This window comes from Brassica rapa, chromosome A10 (genome assembly GCF_000309985.2).
Source record: "Brassica rapa cultivar Chiifu-401-42 chromosome A10, CAAS_Brap_v3.01, whole genome shotgun sequence".
Lineage (NCBI taxonomy): Eukaryota > Viridiplantae > Streptophyta > Magnoliopsida > Brassicales > Brassicaceae > Brassica > Brassica rapa.
In genome coordinates, this window is record NC_024804.2 from 365819 (window position 1) to 384060 (window position 18242).

The window sequence follows — 18242 nt, forward strand, 5'->3', positions numbered from 1 at the left end:
TAGGAATAAATAATTAGGTATTGGATGATATTTTAAAGACAAAATATTTCCATTAATTTAAAACGTTTTTAATTTATAAAATATTTTACGATAAAATATTTCACATTAATTTAAAATATTTTAAATTATATCATATTTGGTTAGTTAAGTTTTATATTATGATTTTGTAATAGGACATTTAATTTTCTACTACAAAATAGTTTTATATAAGGAATATTCATGTTTCAAATATTCTATTAACGATTTTAGTTGAAAAATTGACATTATTTTATATATGTGATGGTATATATATGAAAAGAATCTCGTTGTTCATTTTTATTTTAGGTTTTTTAATATTTAATTGTTTATCTACTATATGATTAGTCAAGAATATATATTGTATACGAAAAAATGATTTCTTTTTAGTTAATTTGATAGCAGTAGTAAAGTAGGGATACTTTAAATTTGGAATGTTCTTGATATTAGAAATATTTGTGGAGTTAATTATAAGCTTTAGACATTTTTTCTGTTTAAAATAGATTTATGACATACATTTATTGATCGTAAAAAACAAAAAAACTTAAAAATATGTTCATTAAATATATCAACAGCATTTGAGTGTAAATAAATTGCAAAACTAAAAGGTATTTTTATTTTGTACTTATCTTTTAATAGATTAGATTGTTAGTTTTCAAATTCTCTCTCAGACTCTCACTCAATCTTGGATAAACAATGTATCTGCTAATAAACATGTCATACTTGGTTATTGCGTTGAAGCACTCTAGTTAACGAAGTAGGCTAACCAAAAATATAAAGTTAGGATGCCGAAGTTTATGTGTGAAACAGAAACCTAGATTTATGATCTAACCATACGTGTGTTCAGCTGGGAGTTGAAAGACTTTTGAAAATGTACTATTCATTATTTGCATTTCGTGTGACAAGAAGTGACGAATAATCTGACTACTTAATTTAATATGAAGGTCCCATTTAGGTAGTTGAGCTAAATAGTATCTCGGAACCACCCACCATTAATTTCGAATATTATTCATTCCTCTCTTCTTCTTCTTTTTTGGTTAAATCATAACTACTGTTTATCGTCGTATTATTTAATCATACTATTGTCTTTTCTCTTTCTTGCACTTAATAGCAATTCTATATATCTCTTCACCTGCACTCGCCCTAATTTCACGAAAATCATCCAGATTCACCATTTTTAATATTTTTCCTTCATCATTTTCTCTCCTTCTCCGGAGCTGCCTAAGCATTTAATAATCATACACATTTTTTTATCCCGTTTGAAATATTCCGACCAAAAATGACGGAGAAAACAAACAGCATAGAAATGGATCAAGAAAGATTAACGGCCGAGATGGCGTTCCAAGATTCTTCACCGGCCATTATTCGAATCCAGAGACATTTGCCGGATTTATTAACGTCCGTTAAGCTAAAGTACGTGAAGCTTGGACTTCACAACTCTTGCAACTTCACCACCTTTCTCTTCTTCCTCATCATTCTCCCCTTAACCGGAACCGTGCTGGTTCAGCTAACCGGCCTAACGTTGGATATGCTCTCTGAGCTTTGGTCTAATCGGGTGCTCCAGCTCGACGGGTCAACAAGACTAACCTGCTCCGTTTTCCTCTGCTTCGCTTTGACCCTCTACGTGACTAACCGGTCTAAACCGGTTTACCTAGTGGACTTCTCCTGCTACAAACCGGAAGACGAGAGGAAAATGTCCGTGAATTCCTTCTTGAAGATGACGGAGGAAAACGGAGCGTTCACCGATGACACGGTTCAGTTCCAGCAAAGAATCTCGAACCGGGCCGGTTTAGGAGACGAAACCTATTTCCCACGTGGCATAACCTCAACTCCCCCGAAGCTAAACATGTCGGAGGCACGTGCTGAAGCTGAAGCAGTTATGTTCGGAGCATTAGATTCCCTTTTCGAGAAAACCGGGATTAAACCGGCTGAAATAGGAATCTTGATAGTAAACTGCAGCTTATTCAGCCCGACGCCGTCTCTATCGGCGATGATCGTGAACCGCTACAAGATGAGAGAAGACATCAAAAGCTACAACCTCGGAGGAATGGGCTGCTCCGCCGGATTAATCTCAATCGAACTCGCCAACAATCTCCTCAAAGCAAACCCTAATTCTTGCGCTGTCGTGGTCAGCACGGAAAACATAACCCTAAATTGGTATTTTGGCAACGACCGGTCAATGCTCCTCTGCAACTGCATCTTCCGTATGGGAGGCGCAGCGATTCTCCTCTCTAACCGCCGACAAGACCGGTCAAAGTCAAAGTACGAGCTAGTTAACGTCGTGCGGACACATAAAGGATCAGACGACAAGAACTACAATTGCGTGTACCAGAAGGAAGACGAAAGAGGAACGATCGGTGTCTCTCTATCTAAGGAGCTTATGTCTGTCGCGGGAGATGCTCTGAAAACAAACATCACGACGTTAGGACCGATGGTCCTTCCATTGTCGGAACAGTTAATGTTTTTGATTTCGTTGGTCAAAAGGAAGTTGTTCAAACTCAAAGTGAAGCCGTATATTCCAGATTTCAAGCTAGCTTTCGAGCATTTCTGTATACACGCAGGCGGTAGAGCGGTTCTTGACGAGGTGCAGAAGAATCTTGATCTTAAAGATTGGCATATGGAGCCTTCTAGGATGACTTTGCACCGCTTTGGTAACACTTCGAGTAGCTCGCTGTGGTATGAGATGGCTTACACCGAAGCTAAGGGTCGGGTTAAAACAGGTGATCGACTTTGGCAGATTGCGTTTGGGTCTGGTTTCAAGTGTAACAGTGCGGTTTGGAAAGCGTTACGAGCGGTTTCGACGGAGGAGTTGACGGGTAATGCGTGGGTTGGTTCGGTTGAGGATTATCCGGTGAAGATTGTGCAGTGATTGGTTGGACCGGATGGGTGGAGTATAGTGACCGGTCTTATTATGTAATTGTTGTGTACTTCTTGATGTTAAATATTTTTATGTAAGTAAGCTGTCAAATGAAGATTATAGTCTAATTAATAATACAAATGTGTGTTTGGTATACGTTAGTTGATTTTTTGTAATATGGTAAACCAGAAAATTGAAAATCTGTCAAAAGACAGACATATGTCGTCGTATCTTCGTAATCTACACGACAGATACTAAAGTGATTTTTATATTTTACTAAGTTCAGATTTCTGGGTACCCTTTTTTATATATGTTCTTTTCAATTTCTATGGATATTCTCTTCTAGTTTTGTAAAAGTAGCGGAGAAGGTCTCCAAGAGAAAGCATATCCTGATATCCATTACAAAATTCTCTTGGTTCTTCAAAGTCTTGATCTTATATTAATAAATTAAATAATAACTTACTAAGGTCGGTACGTTCAGATCGACCCATTCGTCCGGTCAACAACTCTTCTAGGTTTAGGTCGTTGAAATATCATCTGCATAATTGGTTGGCGCCTACATATAACAAGAACAACAACAACAAAAAGGCAAAAACATAACATTTACAAAAAGAAACATGCCAGACGTTTAATGCCTCTAGAAAATATACAACAAAAGTTACAAGATTAAAACATGTTCTCCAGGATCATTGCCATCTTTGGAGTCTTTAGTCTTACATGCACCACCATTAATTTGTCTTCTTAATGCCCCCACCAAAAGCAAAACGGGGATGTAGCTCAGATGGTAGAGCGCTCGCTTAGCATGCGAGAGGTACGGGGATCGATACCCCGCATCTCCATTTATTACTTTTTACAGAATTTTTTTCTGTCTTGTGGCTTTAGAGTAAAAAGTTCATTGCTTTGCTAGATAGGCCCAATCATAACCCTTATGTGAGTTATGGGCCACACCATACCGCATCTTAAAATGATGCTGTTTTTATTCAGAAGAGGCTAGCTTACATGCAGGTATATATAGTTGTCTTATTTCAGGGAAAAAAATAATAATAATATAGTTTTCTTATTTCGAACACCTGTGACATGTTAATCAAAATTTCGGTTTAACTTGTTTTAGACATCATTTGCAATTCGAATTACAAAATGATAAAAGAGTTTCGAAAGGAAACAAAGAGATTTCCTCTATTATAATGGAATTTCGTCACAGGTGATACATACGGAACGTGTGTAAACGTCAAGTGACAAGACTTGTGATTGATGGGAATCATGTCACATGGGTGATGTCCTCTGCTCGTGCTTCAAGTTGCAAAGTTGCAGCTTTTCTTTTTCCTTTTTAGCTAATTCTTAAAAGATTTAAGTCTCACTTTTGCATCAAAATCATCAAAATACGTAAATTCTGGTGCCGAAGTGGAAGGTTCAAAACTTTTTATCCGAAAGTTATTCCTGTAAAAGGCGAAAAGAGTATAAATTAATTATTTGTGTATACGTCCCTTTTTTTTGTTTATTCTTTAAATCATTTGATGTTTAGTTATATAAATTTGCTTTAAAAGTAACACATGCAATGTTAGCTTTCGAATACAATATTCTTGTACATCTCCACTGACCTCGATGTATTTATCCTACCGATAAGTTCTAATCAAATTTAGTTTTCTTTACCGTTTCATATTTAAAAAAAAAGGTTACAGAACAATTAGTTCATTCTCAACGGTAAATTTCCAAACACAACATAATCTCAACGACTAAAATTCAATAGTCAATACGAAAAACACTGCATACAAATAAAATTAAAAACGTTTTTCCTGGAGGGATAACAACATATTGTGACCGTTGATATGGCATCACCACCGACAGTCATCTAAGCCAATTCCTATAGTCACTAGTAGAAGCTGGTGAGACCTCAACACCATTAGACTCAGTGCAACACGAGGAGTAGTTCGATTGCTGCTCCAACAATGCACCAAAGTGTGAACCAGCCACACTCTTAAAGCTTGGACTCCTCAAACTATTAATGTCATCATACTCCGGTTGTGGCGGGACTGGAAATGAAAGCCGTTTCTTGACCAAACCCACACGGTCCCTCTCGGGAGTGGAAGGTCGCTGCCTCGGCGCGCTCTGGGACCTAATCCTCGCCTTAGCCGACTCTGTATTGGCCATATAATTAGGCAGCATTGCTGCATTATTGACCATTGTGGTACTAACGCTACAACCACTTCTAGCAGTGAAACTATAGTTAGATCTCAGGCTAGGTGTGTTTGATGTATAACTATAAGCTGCTCGGTCATAGTCATCCCTAGGGTCTTTCTGGCACCGAGGACTAGCTGACCGGATATTGATCGGTCTAGACTTAGCTGGAGATGGAGTGGCTGAAAAGTTACTGCGGGGTTGGTAATGATGGCTGCTTCTTGATGGGGAGCTAGGTCTCTGGCTACGGCTCGGGCTTCCAGTTCTTGCTCTTGAGTAAGGTTGAGAAGTGTCGATTTCCACGGTTTTAACTGAAACCCTTTGATCAACCGAAGCTCTACTAATAGGTGGTTTATCCCACGGTCTAGTTGCCATCCACCGGTCAAGCCATTTAGGTCTTTCCTCCTCGAGTTCTGCCTTGTGGTCTCTTCCTGCGGATTGGCTTCCAGACGTCCTCCACGTCTTTTTTATAAAAAAAAGGAAACGGTATTATCAAGAAGCTCTATACATATATGATAAATAAGTAATAACACTTTTTCAGTTTTAGTTATTTTACCTGTTGAGAGAAAGCTTGAGACAAATTAGTCTTCTCGTGTCTCAATGCTGTGTCTCGTCTCCGTTGCAGCATAGCTTTCACTTCGTCTATCGTGTGTGGTCGGTCATCCCAATCTTCCGGGACGCTGCTTCCTTCTCTTGACTATAACAAAAAAAAAAAACCAAAAGATGTAAACCAACAAGAAAAAAAAGAAAGAAAGGTTCTCAAACTCTCTAGCTCACTCCTGACCAGACTAATATTACAAGACGAGACTCGAACTACTATTTGGAAACTTAACCATATAGACCAAAACATGTTAAAGTAAAACGTTCATTGATTATGCTTTAAGTTCTTTTTTTTTTGATAATCATGTTAAATGATCATGCTTAAGTTGAAGTAAGATCCAAGTAGAAGGGTCGATCTACTAACCATGGACTGTCGGTCTGAAATGTCTTGGAGATAACGAGATTCAAAACCACAGTGAGTACTGTCACTGAATGCGGATTTGCGGCTACCATCATGAGACAGACGCTTACGTTGGTCAAGCACACGAGACTGGACTCTAACCAGAGCTTGCATACACCTTAAAGTCATTTTGGCTTGTTTTCTGACATTGTGACCTCTTACTAATGCTTGTAGCTTCACTAATCCTTTTAATGCTCTTAATGCTCTTCTTGCCTTCATTTACACAAAATCAAACACCATATATTAATTAACACAAAATATAAAACCCCAATCTGGTACCGTTACTTATTTGAATAAACATTATTAGTTTTTAATACAATAACACGTCTTTGTCACTATAAAGTTGGCTAACAGTCAGTAGGTAAAATATAATAAAGTAAAAGCATTGGTATTAATTCTAGCTAATTGCTTATAGCTTACAAGGTAGCCTCTGAAAGAAGTCTGGATAACAACAGCAGCGTAGTTCTCTCTTGCGTAATAGATCCGCCTCGTCACATTTGGTACAGCTACCGGAGATGCCGATGTGGTGACGGACGGTGATTTTCCGACGTTCGGTGGTGTCGTCGGTGCGGTCTCCGGTAATGTTTTCGAGTTTGCGTTATCTGATTCTTGCGGCGGCGGAGGCGGAGAGACACCGGAAGGCTTCACCGGAGAATCTTGAGTCGCCGGTTTTTTGAACAACCACCGTCTCTTCTCTCTCTTCTGTAGAAAAAAACAGAAGATGAAAAAAACAGAAAACTCTTTTCTTGAAATGAATAACAAGATCTAGAAACAACAAACCTTTTCTTCGTCTTCTTCGATTTCTTTACCGTGAGGATCATTTCGTTCCTTCTTAGACGGAGATCGGAAAGCTCGCTTCACGGCAGAAAGCCAAGAAGAACCGTTCTTTTTCCCCATGTGTTTTTTGTTGTCGGAAAATCACCCTTTAGCATATTATTACCATCGTTATGTATCGGTGTTCCTTGTCTTGTTTCTCAGTAAAAGAGGGTTGAGATTTGGCTTTAGATTTTTGCTGAACTCAGGAGAGAGAGAGAGAGAGAGAGAGATGGAACAAGTACAGATAATCTTTTGGTTGCTTTGCTTTGTGTAAGAAATGGGCTCTGACCACCTCTTTAACTGCAACCACGACACCGATGACTGTGTTTTATCTTTTTCTCTTTCATTATTTTATCTTATCGCAGAAACAAGTAACTATATATTAGTATTATTTTATATTTTCGTAATGCATCGATATTAACATGCATATATTCGTTATCGATCCATGTGGATGTACCGTAGGGACTAGGGATATAGATGGGCACTTTGATTTAGTCCTATCAACTAAGAGCAGGATTAACGCAAGCAAGAGAAAACTGAGTTCTTATTTTTTATTTTATATTTTTTTTTTGTCTAATTTAAAAAAAAAAAATTAAAGATAAACCAAACGCGGATCGCCACGTTTCAGTGGAGTCCGCGAAAAGTACAGAAACTTTACCACACTCGCCTCTTGCAGAAGAGGAAGAAAGTGTGGATTTTCATTTTTTGGTGAGCCCCATAACTCTTAAAACTCTTTAAAACCCTGCGTTAATGCTGCTCTAAAACCACGTCAAATTACTTTTATTTTTGTATCATTCAGTTAAAATCCTAATTATAGACACAGTAACATTATCAATTGATGGTTGTCAGTTTTAGTAAAGATTCTACAACTTTTGGATCAAGATCAATTTACCATATAAAAAGACACGAAACTTGAGTACATGAGAAAAATATAGAGAAAATACAAGGTTAGATATCATGTCATCACATGTTGTTTACTCAAGATGATGTACAACATATCATCTGAAGGATTATATGTTAACTACTTGAAACTGACAGCCAAGCATCAAAGTATTTGCTTGACCAAGCTCGTGCTGTCACGTGCGTGGAGCCAGGTATCGAGACATAAGGTGGACCACCGTGGTCGTTCCCTAGAACCCAACCAACATGTTTTGTTTTTTACTCAATACAAACGCATCTGGTCAAAGTCAAACCTCTCTCTCTTTGGGCTCTAGTTTAAAAATCAAACAGGCCTATATAGGAGTAAAGGGCGTAAGGCCCAAAGTTAAATGAAAGATTAATATCTAAAACTCAAATGGGTCATTTAATCGGCCCATACATGCCTGGGGGGTACAAGCTTTATAATCTCAGCGTCTCCCCAACTTGGCTTCAAACCCTAGCGAAATTCACTTGAGCCGCTCTCCGAAAGCATTTTCGATCCCAGTCTAAGGTACTTTCGATGCTTCTCCATTTCTATTTTATTAGTCCTGGAACCTCTCACTGTTAGATTGTATCTACATATATTTAAAGTCTTAATTTGTGTATTCCGAGTATTGATATTTATTGATAAATAGGTGATTAATTGGCTGTTGTTCTTACATGGTTTTCAGAAAGAAAAAAGAATGTCGACGGTCGGAGAGCTTGCTTGCAGCTACGCTGTTATGATCCTCGAGGACGAGGGTATTTCTATCACGGTTGGTGTTTTTTGTTATTTATCTGATTATCCATTTACTTAATATTCGGTTCTTACCTAGTTTTTTTTTAAGACATTGAGTTTAAGTAGTAGGAGTTATGTCTGTTCGCTTTATAATTGAAAGCTTAGTTAAAATTGTTTTAGTTTAATCTCTCTAAACCTTAATATGAATGTTGTTAGGCCGACAAGATCGCTACGTTGATCAAATCCGCTGGTGTTAGTTGCGAGTCATACTGGCCAATGCTATTCGCCAAAATGGCAGAGAAGCGTAACGTTACTGACCTCATCATGAACGTTGGTGCTGGTGGCGGAGGTGGTGCCCCAGTTTCAGCTGCTGCCCCTGCTGCCGGTGGTGGTGCTGCAGCTGCTGCACCTGCCGCTGAGGAGAAGAAGAAGGTTGGAGAAATACCAATTAATAAAAATACTTTGTTTTGCTTAGTTCAACTTTGTTTCTAAACATGTTTTGGTAAAATCTATTGTGGATGCAGGAAGAAGTGGCAGAAGAGAGTGACGGTGATTTGGGTTTCGGCTTGTTTGACTAAGCAAGAAGCAATTGCTTTGTTTTTTCTTGTTCGTAGTTGGTTGTTTTATCGAATTGAGACGACATGTTTTGTTTAGTTGCTACTTCGTTTCCTCAAGTTTTGGTTGTTTTCTTGAATCACCTGTTAGTGTATCTCAAGTCTACCGAGCAAAACCATCGGGAGTTTGACATTTTCTTTATATTTCCTTCTTTGATAACTAATATTGGTGTGAGATTTAAAAATCATGAATCACAAGAAAAGATTATCCAATCGCAAGAAATTGGCTGAATAAATATAAATGTAGAGAAATAAAAAATTGTTGAGAGACCTGTAAATGAGTAACTGGGCTTTACAATAGTAGTTTTTGTCGGTGAACCCGGTCCATTAAGTGTGTTAATGAGGAGAGGGAGAGTGGAGCAAACGCGCTTCTATTTGGGTTTATGGATTGAAACAACATACTTCTGTCTCTTGTTAGTTGTTACACTTCCAACTCATCCTCTTCCTGTCTTCCTCGTTTTCTCCGCCTCTCTCTCTCTCCTTCAGTTTATTTTACTCAGTCCCTTTGAATCTCATTGGTCTCAACTATATCGAAATGGCTACGTCTTTCTCCGCCACACTTCCTCTCCATGGATCTCAAGAGAATCGTCTCTTACTCCCCCCGATCCGATTGGCTCCTCCTCCTTCTTCTTTCCTCGGATCCACCCGCTCTCTCACCATTCCTTCTTCTCGAAGACTCTACCACGCTCACGCATCTCGTCGATCTCCCGTCGTTGGCGTCCAGGAAGTTGTCAAAGAGAAGAAAGTCACCAACAGCCTGGTATGCATTGTCCAAACTCACTGATACTTATTATTAGCATCATGATCCTTAAGAAATACTATAATCATCGAGAGAGTTAGTTCTTTAGTATTATAACTATGAGATTATTTAAATTTCTATATATGCTTTTGATTGAGAAATTGGAGTTATCTAGATTGTAAGATTTTTATTTGATTTGTTTTGAAATTAGTTAATAACCAAAGAGGAAGGATTAGTGTTGTATGAAGACATGATACTCGGTAGATCTTTCGAGGACATGTGTGCTCAAATGTACTACAGAGGCAAGATGTTCGGTTTTGTCCACTTGTACAACGGCCAAGAAGCCGTCTCAACCGGCTTCATCAAGCTCCTCACGCAGTCCGACTCAGTCGTCAGCACGTACCGTGACCACGTCCACGCCCTCAGCAAAGGCGTCTCCGCTCGCGCCGTCATGAGCGAGCTCTTCGGGAAAGTCACGGGATGCTGCAGAGGCCAAGGTGGGTCCATGCACATGTTCTCTAAAGAACACAACATGCTCGGTGGGTTCGCCTTCATCGGCGAAGGCATCCCTGTGGCCACCGGTGCTGCGTTCACCTCAAAGTACAAGAGAGAGGTCTTGAAACAGGACTGCGATGACGTCACTGTTGCGTTTTTCGGAGACGGGACTTGTAACAACGGGCAGTTCTACGAGTGTCTCAACATGGCTGCGCTTTATAAGTTGCCTATTATCTTCGTCGTTGAGAATAACTTGTGGGCTATTGGGATGTCTCACTTGAGGTCGACTTCTGATCCTGAGATTTGGAAGAAAGGACCTGCGTTTGGGATGCCAGGTGTCCATGTTGACGGTATGGATGTGTTGAAGGTGAGGGAAGTGGCTAAAGAGGCGGTGACGAGAGCTAGAAGAGGAGAAGGTCCGACGTTGGTGGAATGTGAGACTTATAGGTTCAGAGGACACTCCTTGGCTGATCCTGATGAGCTCCGTGACGCTGGTATGTATTGAAACTAACCTTTTTTTATTATGAATCTTTCATTAATTTTAATTTATTTTGGCAGCTGAGAAAGCCAAGTACGCTGCTAGAGATCCGATCACGGCACTGAAGAAGTATTTGGTAGAGAACAAGCTAGCGAATGAAGGGGAGCTTAAGACGATAGAGAAGAAGATAGACGAGTTGGTGGAGGAAGCGGTTGAGTTTGCAGACGCGAGTCCGCAGCCAGGTCGGAGTCAGTTGCTAGAGAATGTGTTTGCTGATCCCAAAGGGTTTGGGATAGGACCTGATGGACGTTACAGATGTGAGGATCCCAAGTTTACCGAAGGCACTGCTCAAGTCTGAAGAAAAAAACTAGTTAACCTGTGTTCTGTTCTGTCTTTGGCTTCTGTTTAATGTTTTTTTTATGTATCATTAAGTTAAAATGCTACAGAAAACACAGTTTGGATCGTTTGAATTTCTTTGCTTTTTGTTGGATAATGCTAAATTTACAACAACAAAAAATTGTTCTTCCAACATTCTAAATAACAAAACAGCTAAACCAAAGAGAGGGTTTCATATGACCCGACCCGGTTTATCCTCTTAATAATTTCTATATTTCTTATATTTATTTATTTTTAGCTTTCCTCACAAATTATTTACTTATCTTGGTTCGATGATAATGGCAGCCTCCTGCTTCGCAACTCCCTTATCTTCTTCTTCTTCTCGATCATCCTCCAATGCCATCCCAAAATGCAAAACTCTAATCCCTTCTTGCTCTTACCTGAAAGCTTCTACCACCTCTTTCCACCTCTCTTTTCTGTCTCGCCACTGTGTAGCTCAACGACTACAAATCAAGGTCTCTTCTTCTTCAGAATTATCAGTTCTAGAGGAAGAGAAAGTAGTAGTAGAAGAAGAAGAAGTCGAAGTTGATGGAGAGACAGGTGAAGAAACCGAAGCTGAGCCAGTGGTGATGAAGAAACCGAGACCTTGCGAGCTATACGTATGTAATATCCCAAGAAGCTATGACATTGCTCAGCTTCTCGAAATGTTTCAGCCTTTCGGAACTGTCATCTCCGTCGAGGTAAGAAGAATAAATCTAACTTCTTCTTATCCTCCTCACACGTGTCTCTTTGTGAGTGTGAGTTGGTTGAAATGATGATGCAGGTATCTCGAAATCCACAGACTGGGGAGAGCCGTGGAAGTGGATTTGTCACGATGGGTTCTATCAACTCTGCCAAAAACGCCATCGCTTCTCTTGATATGAAGGAAGTAGGTGGTCGGGAGATGCGGGTAAGGTACTCTGTTGAGATGAATCCAGGAGCCAGGAGAAACTCAGCAGCCTTGAACTCAACGCCGAAGAAGATTCTCATGTACGAAAGCCAGTACAAGGTTTACGTCGGAAACCTCCCTTGGTCAACGCAGCCCGATGATTTGAGAGACCATTTCAGCAGTTTTGGGACAGTCGTGAGCGCGAGAGTGTTGCACGACCGCAAGACTGGGAAAAACAGAGTCTTTGCCTTTCTTTCGTTTGCAAGCCTTGAAGAACGTGATGCGGCTCTGTCACTCAATGGAACAGTAAGAAAGAAAGAAACAACGCACTTGTGCTTAACTCCTTTTTACTTATTAACTCAAAAACTCTCTTCTCTTTTGCAGGAATATGAAGGCCGCAAAATCATAGTCAGAGAAGGTATCGAGAGGACCGAGTCTTAAACCATTTTTCATCGTTCCATCTGTTTTTGAAGTTTCTTGTTACTCTTTAGTGTAATTTTCCAAACCGATCCTGGCATCTCATTATGTATGATTTTCTTCTCCGACTCATCTACTTTTACAAATCAAGTGTAATCGTCAGTCAATCTCCACAGGCGTCTAGATGCACTACTTCCTAATTCTTGATGTCCATCGCAATTTTTACAAATATAAAGTTCGTAATGAAACGTTGTATGTATGTGCTGTAATGGGATCCCAATACAAGTCTGGAATTTCATTCATTTTCCGTTAAAGATAATAAGAGCTTAGAGAATATTACCGGCAAGAGACATGACGAGGGATAATATGAACGCTAATTGCATAATGTGAAAATTGCATAATGTGACTGAAAACTAATCAAACAAGTTTCCTGTCAATTGATCGTTAGAATAATATGTAAACGTTGACCTTTCAGTAGCGAGTAGGTATGCCTCTAAACATGCATTGTTTTGGATATTCAAATTTGCTATACAGAAGAAAACTTTAACATTCTCTGTGTTCTTTTTCAACACCCAAGTAAACTCAAGGTACCAAGTATTTCTCTGGAAAGTAGCGGCTTTATCCTACTTCAATTGCCTCCAGTGCCAAGTTGCAACTCCTGTCTCACCTTCTTCAGCTGTGACACAAAACTTTATTAATATCATCCTAAAGTGAAATGCAAGAAAGTACATTTAAAACTTTGGTATTGAGACTTACCACAGCCTTTATTTGATTCCTGGCAGTAGCAGTTCCTCCAGTGACACAATCATCATGGTAAGGGCTACGGATACGCACTTTTCCCGATACCAGAATGTCTTTGTTTACCCACTGTACAGGAAGCCTGGAATGGAGCAGCACATACCATTATTCAATTAGAAAAAAAGTAAATGTTTCCGGTTTCGTTGCGTCAGCCCTGACGCGTTCATTAACTGACATAAGACAATATCAGGATACACCCTACAACCATCTTCCACGAGAGGTTCTTAATTGGCAAACGAAGAAAAGCTCAGTGTAAACAACATAAGTAGCCTACAAACAGCTCGAAACTAATTGTCAAACTCACACAATTAGCAAAAACTAGCTGAGTAACTTCTTTGACAAGTCTACTCGAACATTATAGCATATTTCTTTCAGCAATGTCATAAAAATCAGCTCAGCATAAATATCTACAGTAACAAAAAATGAGGTTTGATGCTAATTTACAGGCATTTTCACAGCAGCAAATGCATAATCCGAAAAAGAATGCAACCTCTGCAAACCAAGAGCAATACTGAATCAAGATTCAAACATACTTCTCACACAATAACACAATATCTAATTTCAAGAACAATCCCAATGATTCACAGTTTGCTGTTTAACAATCATATCATAAATCAATCTTTAACGGTATCTTCTTAACATAAGAAAATAACCTAAACCACACGCACACAAAAAGATCCGAAGAAGAAGCAAAAGATCCTTACGTCTTAGACAAATCGTTGAAGATCTTCTGCGCCTCTGCGGTAACACCAACACCAATGCTCTTGATTTCCCTGCGTAGTACACGTTCCCTGTGTACAAAGAACAACAACAACGTCAGATCAATAAAAATTATATATAATAGTTAAGATGAATTTTCCTTTTCTTAAGATTTAAGAGACGTACTCTCTAGCCCACTGCAAAACGCCTTTTATACTGTCGTGTAAAGAGTCCATTAATAGAGTTACGTCAGTGGGGTTACGTGTCATGCACTTATGAAAGAGTGTACCGAGACTTTCTGAAGTACCGCCACTAAGCGGATGGGTTAACAGGTGTCCAATGTCTTTGGGGACATTACCCCCTAAAACACCTAGTTTCAACACCATGTGTTGAACTCTGAAGACAAACACAGCTCTACCTCCCAGTTCTATACCATTTGTTCTCAAAATCTCCAAATCTTTGTCCACGTCCAAAGTCTTCACATACTCGACCATCTCAGTCAAGTACGGGATCTCTGCCATCTCCCATACAGTCCAATCAAGCCTGTAACGATCAAACTAAAAAACCAAAAAAATTGGAAATGTAAATTAGCAGTCTCCACTTGTCACAAAATAAGCTAAGCTTCAAAAGAAGGAATGAATTGAAAGCAGGGGAGTAAGTAGGGGACACCATTATCATGTTTCCTTATTGTATTTGCAAACATTAAACCATTTTTTCCTTTTTATATAAAGAAAACCATTTTCTTGGCTTCAACATAATTTGCATGATTCTCATAACAGCAAATAATATCTATTTCTCGAATATAAGTAATAAAATATAATGGAAAACGATTCAAGATCTGAAATTACCTCTGTGGGAAAGCACTCTCCATGGTCAATAGGAATCAACTTGCCTTCTTTGTTAAGTATGTTGTCCTGGTTTCTGTCCGTGTTGCCATATCGGATATCCAGAAGTGTCATCTTTTGGAAATCTTGGATACTGAAAATAGCATCACTCCTCTCACCATGAACATACCACTTCTTGTTTGGAATGAATTGCTGTAATGATCCTTTTGCCCATCTTTTCTCTCTGTCCCCTTTGAAGTCCATACAACGAACCATTGTTGTTGGAGGGACACCTCCGAATCCATCTTCTTCACTATCCTTGGGGAAATCCAACAAATATGCAGCCACCTCTCTGTTGGCCTTTTCTCCTTTCCTCGAACAACCATCTTCTTCCTCTTCCGGTTTGAAGACTGCAACCTTCCTCATTTTCTCGTCCATGAGGAAGTAAGCTCCATTAGTTGCACGAGAAATCTTTTGGGCAAAAATCTTTTTCTTCAAGGCCATGTTGGCAGCTACAATGATATCTCGTGCTCTCATAACTGGAACGGGGAGAATCTCCACAACCAAATCTTGCTCGATAGGGTACCTAAACCAACAACACCATGCAAACATTATTTGGATTTAAAAATAGCAAAATGAGATAGTAATATATTGAGAAATGTTACCATTTTAAGAGGAAGAAGTGTGAGTCGACAGACAAAAATATGGAAGGAATGAACGATGGAAGTAAACTAGTGGTATTTAAAGATAAATGACCTCAACCACTATCTTAATTGCCAAACGAAGAAAGCTCAGTGTAGACAACATAGTAGCCTATAACTTTCTCGAAACTAATTATCAAACTCACGCAACGGTAGCAAAAACTAGCTGACTAACTTCTTTGAAAACACTACTCGAACATAAGAATCTACACTTAACAAAAAAAAAAAAAAAAAGAAGATTCAAAGAACAAAAGATCCTTACGTCTTAGAGAAAGCGTCAAAGCTCTTCGGCGCCTCGGCTGCAACACCAACACCAATGCTCTCGATTTTCCTGCGTAATACACGTTTCCTCGTAAAGCTCAATTTAATTAAATCAAAACACAAAGTGAAGAATTGGACTAAATCATAAAAGAGGTAATGATGCTGATTTACAAGGCATTTTCACAGCAAGTAAAAGCATAGTCCCAAACAGAATGCAACTTCAGCAAACGAACGCTAATACAAAACAAACGCTAATACTGAATCAAGATTCAAACATACTTATCCCACAATAACACAAATATCTAATTCCAAGAACAATCCCAATGATTCACAGTTTGCTGTTTAACAATCAAATCATAATCAATCTTTAATGTTATCTTCTTAACACAAAAACTAACCTAAACCACCACAAAAGAAAAAGATTAAAAAGATCCTTACGTCTTAGACAAATCGTTGAAGACCTTCTGCGCCTCTGCGGTAACACCAACACCAATGCTCTCGATTTCCCTGCGTGATCTCGTAAAGCTCAATTAATTAAATCAAAACACAAATTGAAGAATTCGACTCAATCGTAAATGAGTTTCGCAACAAACTAACTCACCTAATAGCGATCGCCTCTTTCTCTTCGAGTCCAGAGAGATCAATCCAACGCTCTTTCGAAGCGAGCGGATCCTTACACTTCCCTATATACGTAAGCGTCGATATGAAATTCTCATTCACCATTCGTGTATTCATCGAATCTCCAGTTTCCGGAATCGTTCTCTCTTGTAAAATCCACGTCAAGGACACCGCAACAAACAAAAATTTCAAGCGCGAAAATCAAAAACCACCTAAAAGAATCTCCAACGATGTTCTCAACAAGACGAAGTCGAAGAGATAAAGAAACTACAGTGATGATTTTAACATCGGAAAGGATATGGAAGATGACCAAGTGTGGATCAGGATCATACGCCAAGACGATCCCCTTGAACTCGATTCCAGTCGTCAGCTTGACGTCGTATATCTTCCCCACCTCGAACTTATCTCCCTCTTCTCCACCTGCGATTTCGATCTCCGTCGCATTTGCTGGACTCATGATGGTGGATTCGAATCGAACCTCCTCTCGCGCTCTCCCGCCTGACGGTTGAAAAAAAACCTTCGGCTCTACGTCAGATTCTGTAACCGTAAATGAGATCTAAAGGCCCAATGTAAACCTCGGTTGTTATATTTGAGAATGGGCCTCATTTGGTCCAATTAAATTTTTGGTTTGAACGGGCCCAACTTTGCGACTATCATATGAAATCGTGACACGTCATCACGTCATGAACTGAGATGAAAAGGCGGTGCCGTATCTCTGCCGTCGATCTCCACTGCTTGCTTGCTTGCTCGCTCATCCATCTTTCAATCGCCGTCAATCTTCAAGGTTTCCTTCTCCTATCAGTAGAGTTTTGATCCAAAATTCCACGAAACGCTCATCACAAAGGACTCCTATGGCTTCGATCGCTGTAGTTTTCTCGGCCATAAACGCTTTTAAGGACTCGTTCATCTCCTCGCCAATCGACTCGTCCGACCCCTCCTGATTCCTCTCTATCTTTCTCTTTCGATTAGGGTTATCTTCTTCTTTCGATCAGGATTTAGAGATTAGACCATCTCCAATCACACTCTATAATTTCCTCTATATTTCACTCTAAAATAGAGTAACTCTATTATAGAGTTGAATTTGCTCCAATGGTTCACTCTATAATATTACTCTATAATAGAATGAAATATAGAGTATTTTTGTTTTTTCACTCTATATTTGGAGTAAAAAAATAGGATTACTCTATATTTCACTCTATTATAGAGTGAACCATTGGAGCAAATTTAACTCTATAATAGAGTTACTCTATTTTAGTGTAAATTATAGAGGAAAAAATAGAGTGCCTTTGGAGATGCTCTTAGAGAGAACAAAGTAGATGAAACGAAAAAGGAGAGAAATAAAATTTTAAATAAAATTTTAAATAAAATTAATTACCGATGAGATCTCATCGAGCGATTTGTGGACCTGACTTACAAAAATGGCCCAATTTAAATTATTCATTTTTCTTCGTGTTTTTAGACCGACTACGTCGTACATTGTTGAAAATATATCAACCTAAATGTACATTATATACCACCCTTTAAGGCTTTAACTCTTCAATTTTTTTCATACAATATATATTTTTTTCTTTCTATGCCAATAGAATATAAATATAGGGAAGAATGTTTTTTGTTGGGTTTGGTCTCACCTAATAGTCACCAAAATCCCATAAGAAAATTCTAATATTCGCTAGAATTTCGATATAAAAAGGAAAATTGTGAAGAGCAAAAATCCCATCAACAATATGTCAAGAACTTTTTGTAAATGCCCAAGGAAGAAACTCGAGCAAAGGGTCTACTACGATCTATCTAAATATTTAGGTTTTTTTTATTATTATCTAAATTAATGTCTTTCG

At 38.9% G+C, this 18242-nt stretch overlaps 6 protein-coding genes and 1 non-coding gene across 7 annotated transcripts; 5 read left to right on the top strand and 2 right to left on the bottom strand.

The window, feature by feature from the left end:
- The first annotated feature begins 768 nt into the window (after positions 1-768).
- LOC103844626 (3-ketoacyl-CoA synthase 1) lies at positions 769-3102 on the top strand. Its single transcript, XM_009121424.3, has one exon. It carries the CDS (start codon positions 1295-1297, stop codon positions 2882-2884), a length of 1590 nt encoding a protein of 529 aa, XP_009119672.2. The 5' UTR covers positions 769-1294; the 3' UTR covers positions 2885-3102.
- A 536-nt stretch (positions 3103-3638) lies between these two features.
- TRNAA-AGC lies at positions 3639-3711 on the top strand. The gene has a single exon. It is a non-coding gene; the product is annotated as a tRNA-Ala (tRNA).
- An 828-nt stretch (positions 3712-4539) lies between these two features.
- On the bottom strand, positions 4540-7299 carry LOC103844624 (protein IQ-DOMAIN 1). Its single transcript, XM_009121423.3, has 5 exons — positions 6828-7299; positions 6468-6749; positions 6012-6260; positions 5604-5744; positions 4540-5509 (listed from the first exon to the last, which is right to left on the bottom strand). Exons 1-5 carry the CDS (start codon positions 6942-6944, stop codon positions 4718-4720), a joined length of 1581 nt encoding a protein of 526 aa, XP_009119671.1. The 5' UTR covers positions 6945-7299; the 3' UTR covers positions 4540-4717.
- Positions 7300-8162: 863 nt separating this feature from the next.
- On the top strand, positions 8163-9277 carry LOC103844623 (60S acidic ribosomal protein P1-3). The gene is made up of 4 exons (XM_009121422.3): positions 8163-8292; positions 8453-8536; positions 8716-8931; positions 9024-9277. Exons 2-4 carry the CDS (start codon positions 8465-8467, stop codon positions 9075-9077), a joined length of 342 nt encoding a protein of 113 aa, XP_009119670.1. The 5' UTR covers positions 8163-8292; positions 8453-8464; the 3' UTR covers positions 9078-9277.
- A 238-nt stretch (positions 9278-9515) lies between these two features.
- On the top strand, positions 9516-11337 carry LOC103844622 (pyruvate dehydrogenase E1 component subunit alpha-3, chloroplastic). Its single transcript, XM_009121421.3, has 3 exons — positions 9516-9873; positions 10064-10841; positions 10906-11337. The coding sequence occupies exons 1-3, from the start codon at positions 9649-9651 to the stop codon at positions 11181-11183; spliced, it is 1281 nt and encodes a 426-aa protein (XP_009119669.1). The 5' UTR covers positions 9516-9648; the 3' UTR covers positions 11184-11337.
- A 114-nt stretch (positions 11338-11451) lies between these two features.
- On the top strand, positions 11452-12754 carry LOC103844620 (28 kDa ribonucleoprotein, chloroplastic). Its single transcript, XM_009121419.3, has 3 exons — positions 11452-11901; positions 11985-12395; positions 12474-12754. Exons 1-3 carry the CDS (start codon positions 11494-11496, stop codon positions 12528-12530), a joined length of 876 nt encoding a protein of 291 aa, XP_009119667.1. The 5' UTR covers positions 11452-11493; the 3' UTR covers positions 12531-12754.
- A 166-nt stretch (positions 12755-12920) lies between these two features.
- On the bottom strand, positions 12921-17414 carry LOC103844621. The gene is made up of 9 exons (XM_009121420.3): positions 16708-17414; positions 16391-16556; positions 16228-16296; positions 15791-15859; positions 14852-15413; positions 14190-14560; positions 14009-14095; positions 13263-13386; positions 12921-13182 (listed from the first exon to the last, which is right to left on the bottom strand). The coding sequence occupies exons 1-9, from the start codon at positions 16862-16864 to the stop codon at positions 13135-13137; spliced, it is 1653 nt and encodes a 550-aa protein (XP_009119668.1). The 5' UTR covers positions 16865-17414; the 3' UTR covers positions 12921-13134.
- Positions 17415-18242: the final 828 nt, after the last annotated feature.

Excerpts from the sequence above, each read along its gene's own strand:
- LOC103844626 (XM_009121424.3), top strand. The coding sequence starts at position 1,295 with ATGACGGAGAAAACAAACAGCATAGAAATGGATCAAGAAAGATTAACG.
- LOC103844624 (XM_009121423.3), bottom strand. The coding sequence starts at position 6,944 with ATGGGGAAAAAGAACGGTTCTTCTTGGCTTTCTGCCGTGAAGCGAGCT. Across the intron at positions 6,261-6,467 it reads CTTCTTTCAGAGGCTACCTT|GCAAGAAGAGCATTAAGAGC; the intron begins GTAAGCTATAAG and ends GTGTAAATGAAG. Across the intron at positions 5,510-5,603 it reads CTCAAGCTTTCTCTCAACAG|ACGTGGAGGACGTCTGGAAG; the intron begins GTAAAATAACTA and ends TTTATAAAAAAG.
- LOC103844623 (XM_009121422.3), top strand. The coding sequence starts at position 8,465 with ATGTCGACGGTCGGAGAGCTTGCTTGCAGCTACGCTGTTATGATCCTC. Across the intron at positions 8,537-8,715 it reads ACGAGGGTATTTCTATCACG|GCCGACAAGATCGCTACGTT; the intron begins GTTGGTGTTTTT and ends GAATGTTGTTAG. Across the intron at positions 8,932-9,023 it reads CCGCTGAGGAGAAGAAGAAG|GAAGAAGTGGCAGAAGAGAG; the intron begins GTTGGAGAAATA and ends TTGTGGATGCAG.
- LOC103844622 (XM_009121421.3), top strand. The coding sequence starts at position 9,649 with ATGGCTACGTCTTTCTCCGCCACACTTCCTCTCCATGGATCTCAAGAG. Across the intron at positions 9,874-10,063 it reads AGAAAGTCACCAACAGCCTG|TTAATAACCAAAGAGGAAGG; the intron begins GTATGCATTGTC and ends TTTTGAAATTAG. Across the intron at positions 10,842-10,905 it reads TGATGAGCTCCGTGACGCTG|CTGAGAAAGCCAAGTACGCT; the intron begins GTATGTATTGAA and ends TTATTTTGGCAG.
- LOC103844620 (XM_009121419.3), top strand. The coding sequence starts at position 11,494 with ATGATAATGGCAGCCTCCTGCTTCGCAACTCCCTTATCTTCTTCTTCT. Across the intron at positions 11,902-11,984 it reads GAACTGTCATCTCCGTCGAG|GTATCTCGAAATCCACAGAC; the intron begins GTAAGAAGAATA and ends ATGATGATGCAG. Across the intron at positions 12,396-12,473 it reads CTCTGTCACTCAATGGAACA|GAATATGAAGGCCGCAAAAT; the intron begins GTAAGAAAGAAA and ends TCTCTTTTGCAG.
- LOC103844621 (XM_009121420.3), bottom strand. The coding sequence starts at position 16,864 with ATGAGTCCAGCAAATGCGACGGAGATCGAAATCGCAGGTGGAGAAGAG. Across the intron at positions 16,557-16,707 it reads TCCACACTTGGTCATCTTCC|AAGAGAGAACGATTCCGGAA; the intron begins ATATCCTTTCCG and ends CGTGGATTTTAC. Across the intron at positions 13,183-13,262 it reads GGAATCAAATAAAGGCTGTG|CTGAAGAAGGTGAGACAGGA; the intron begins GTAAGTCTCAAT and ends TTTGTGTCACAG.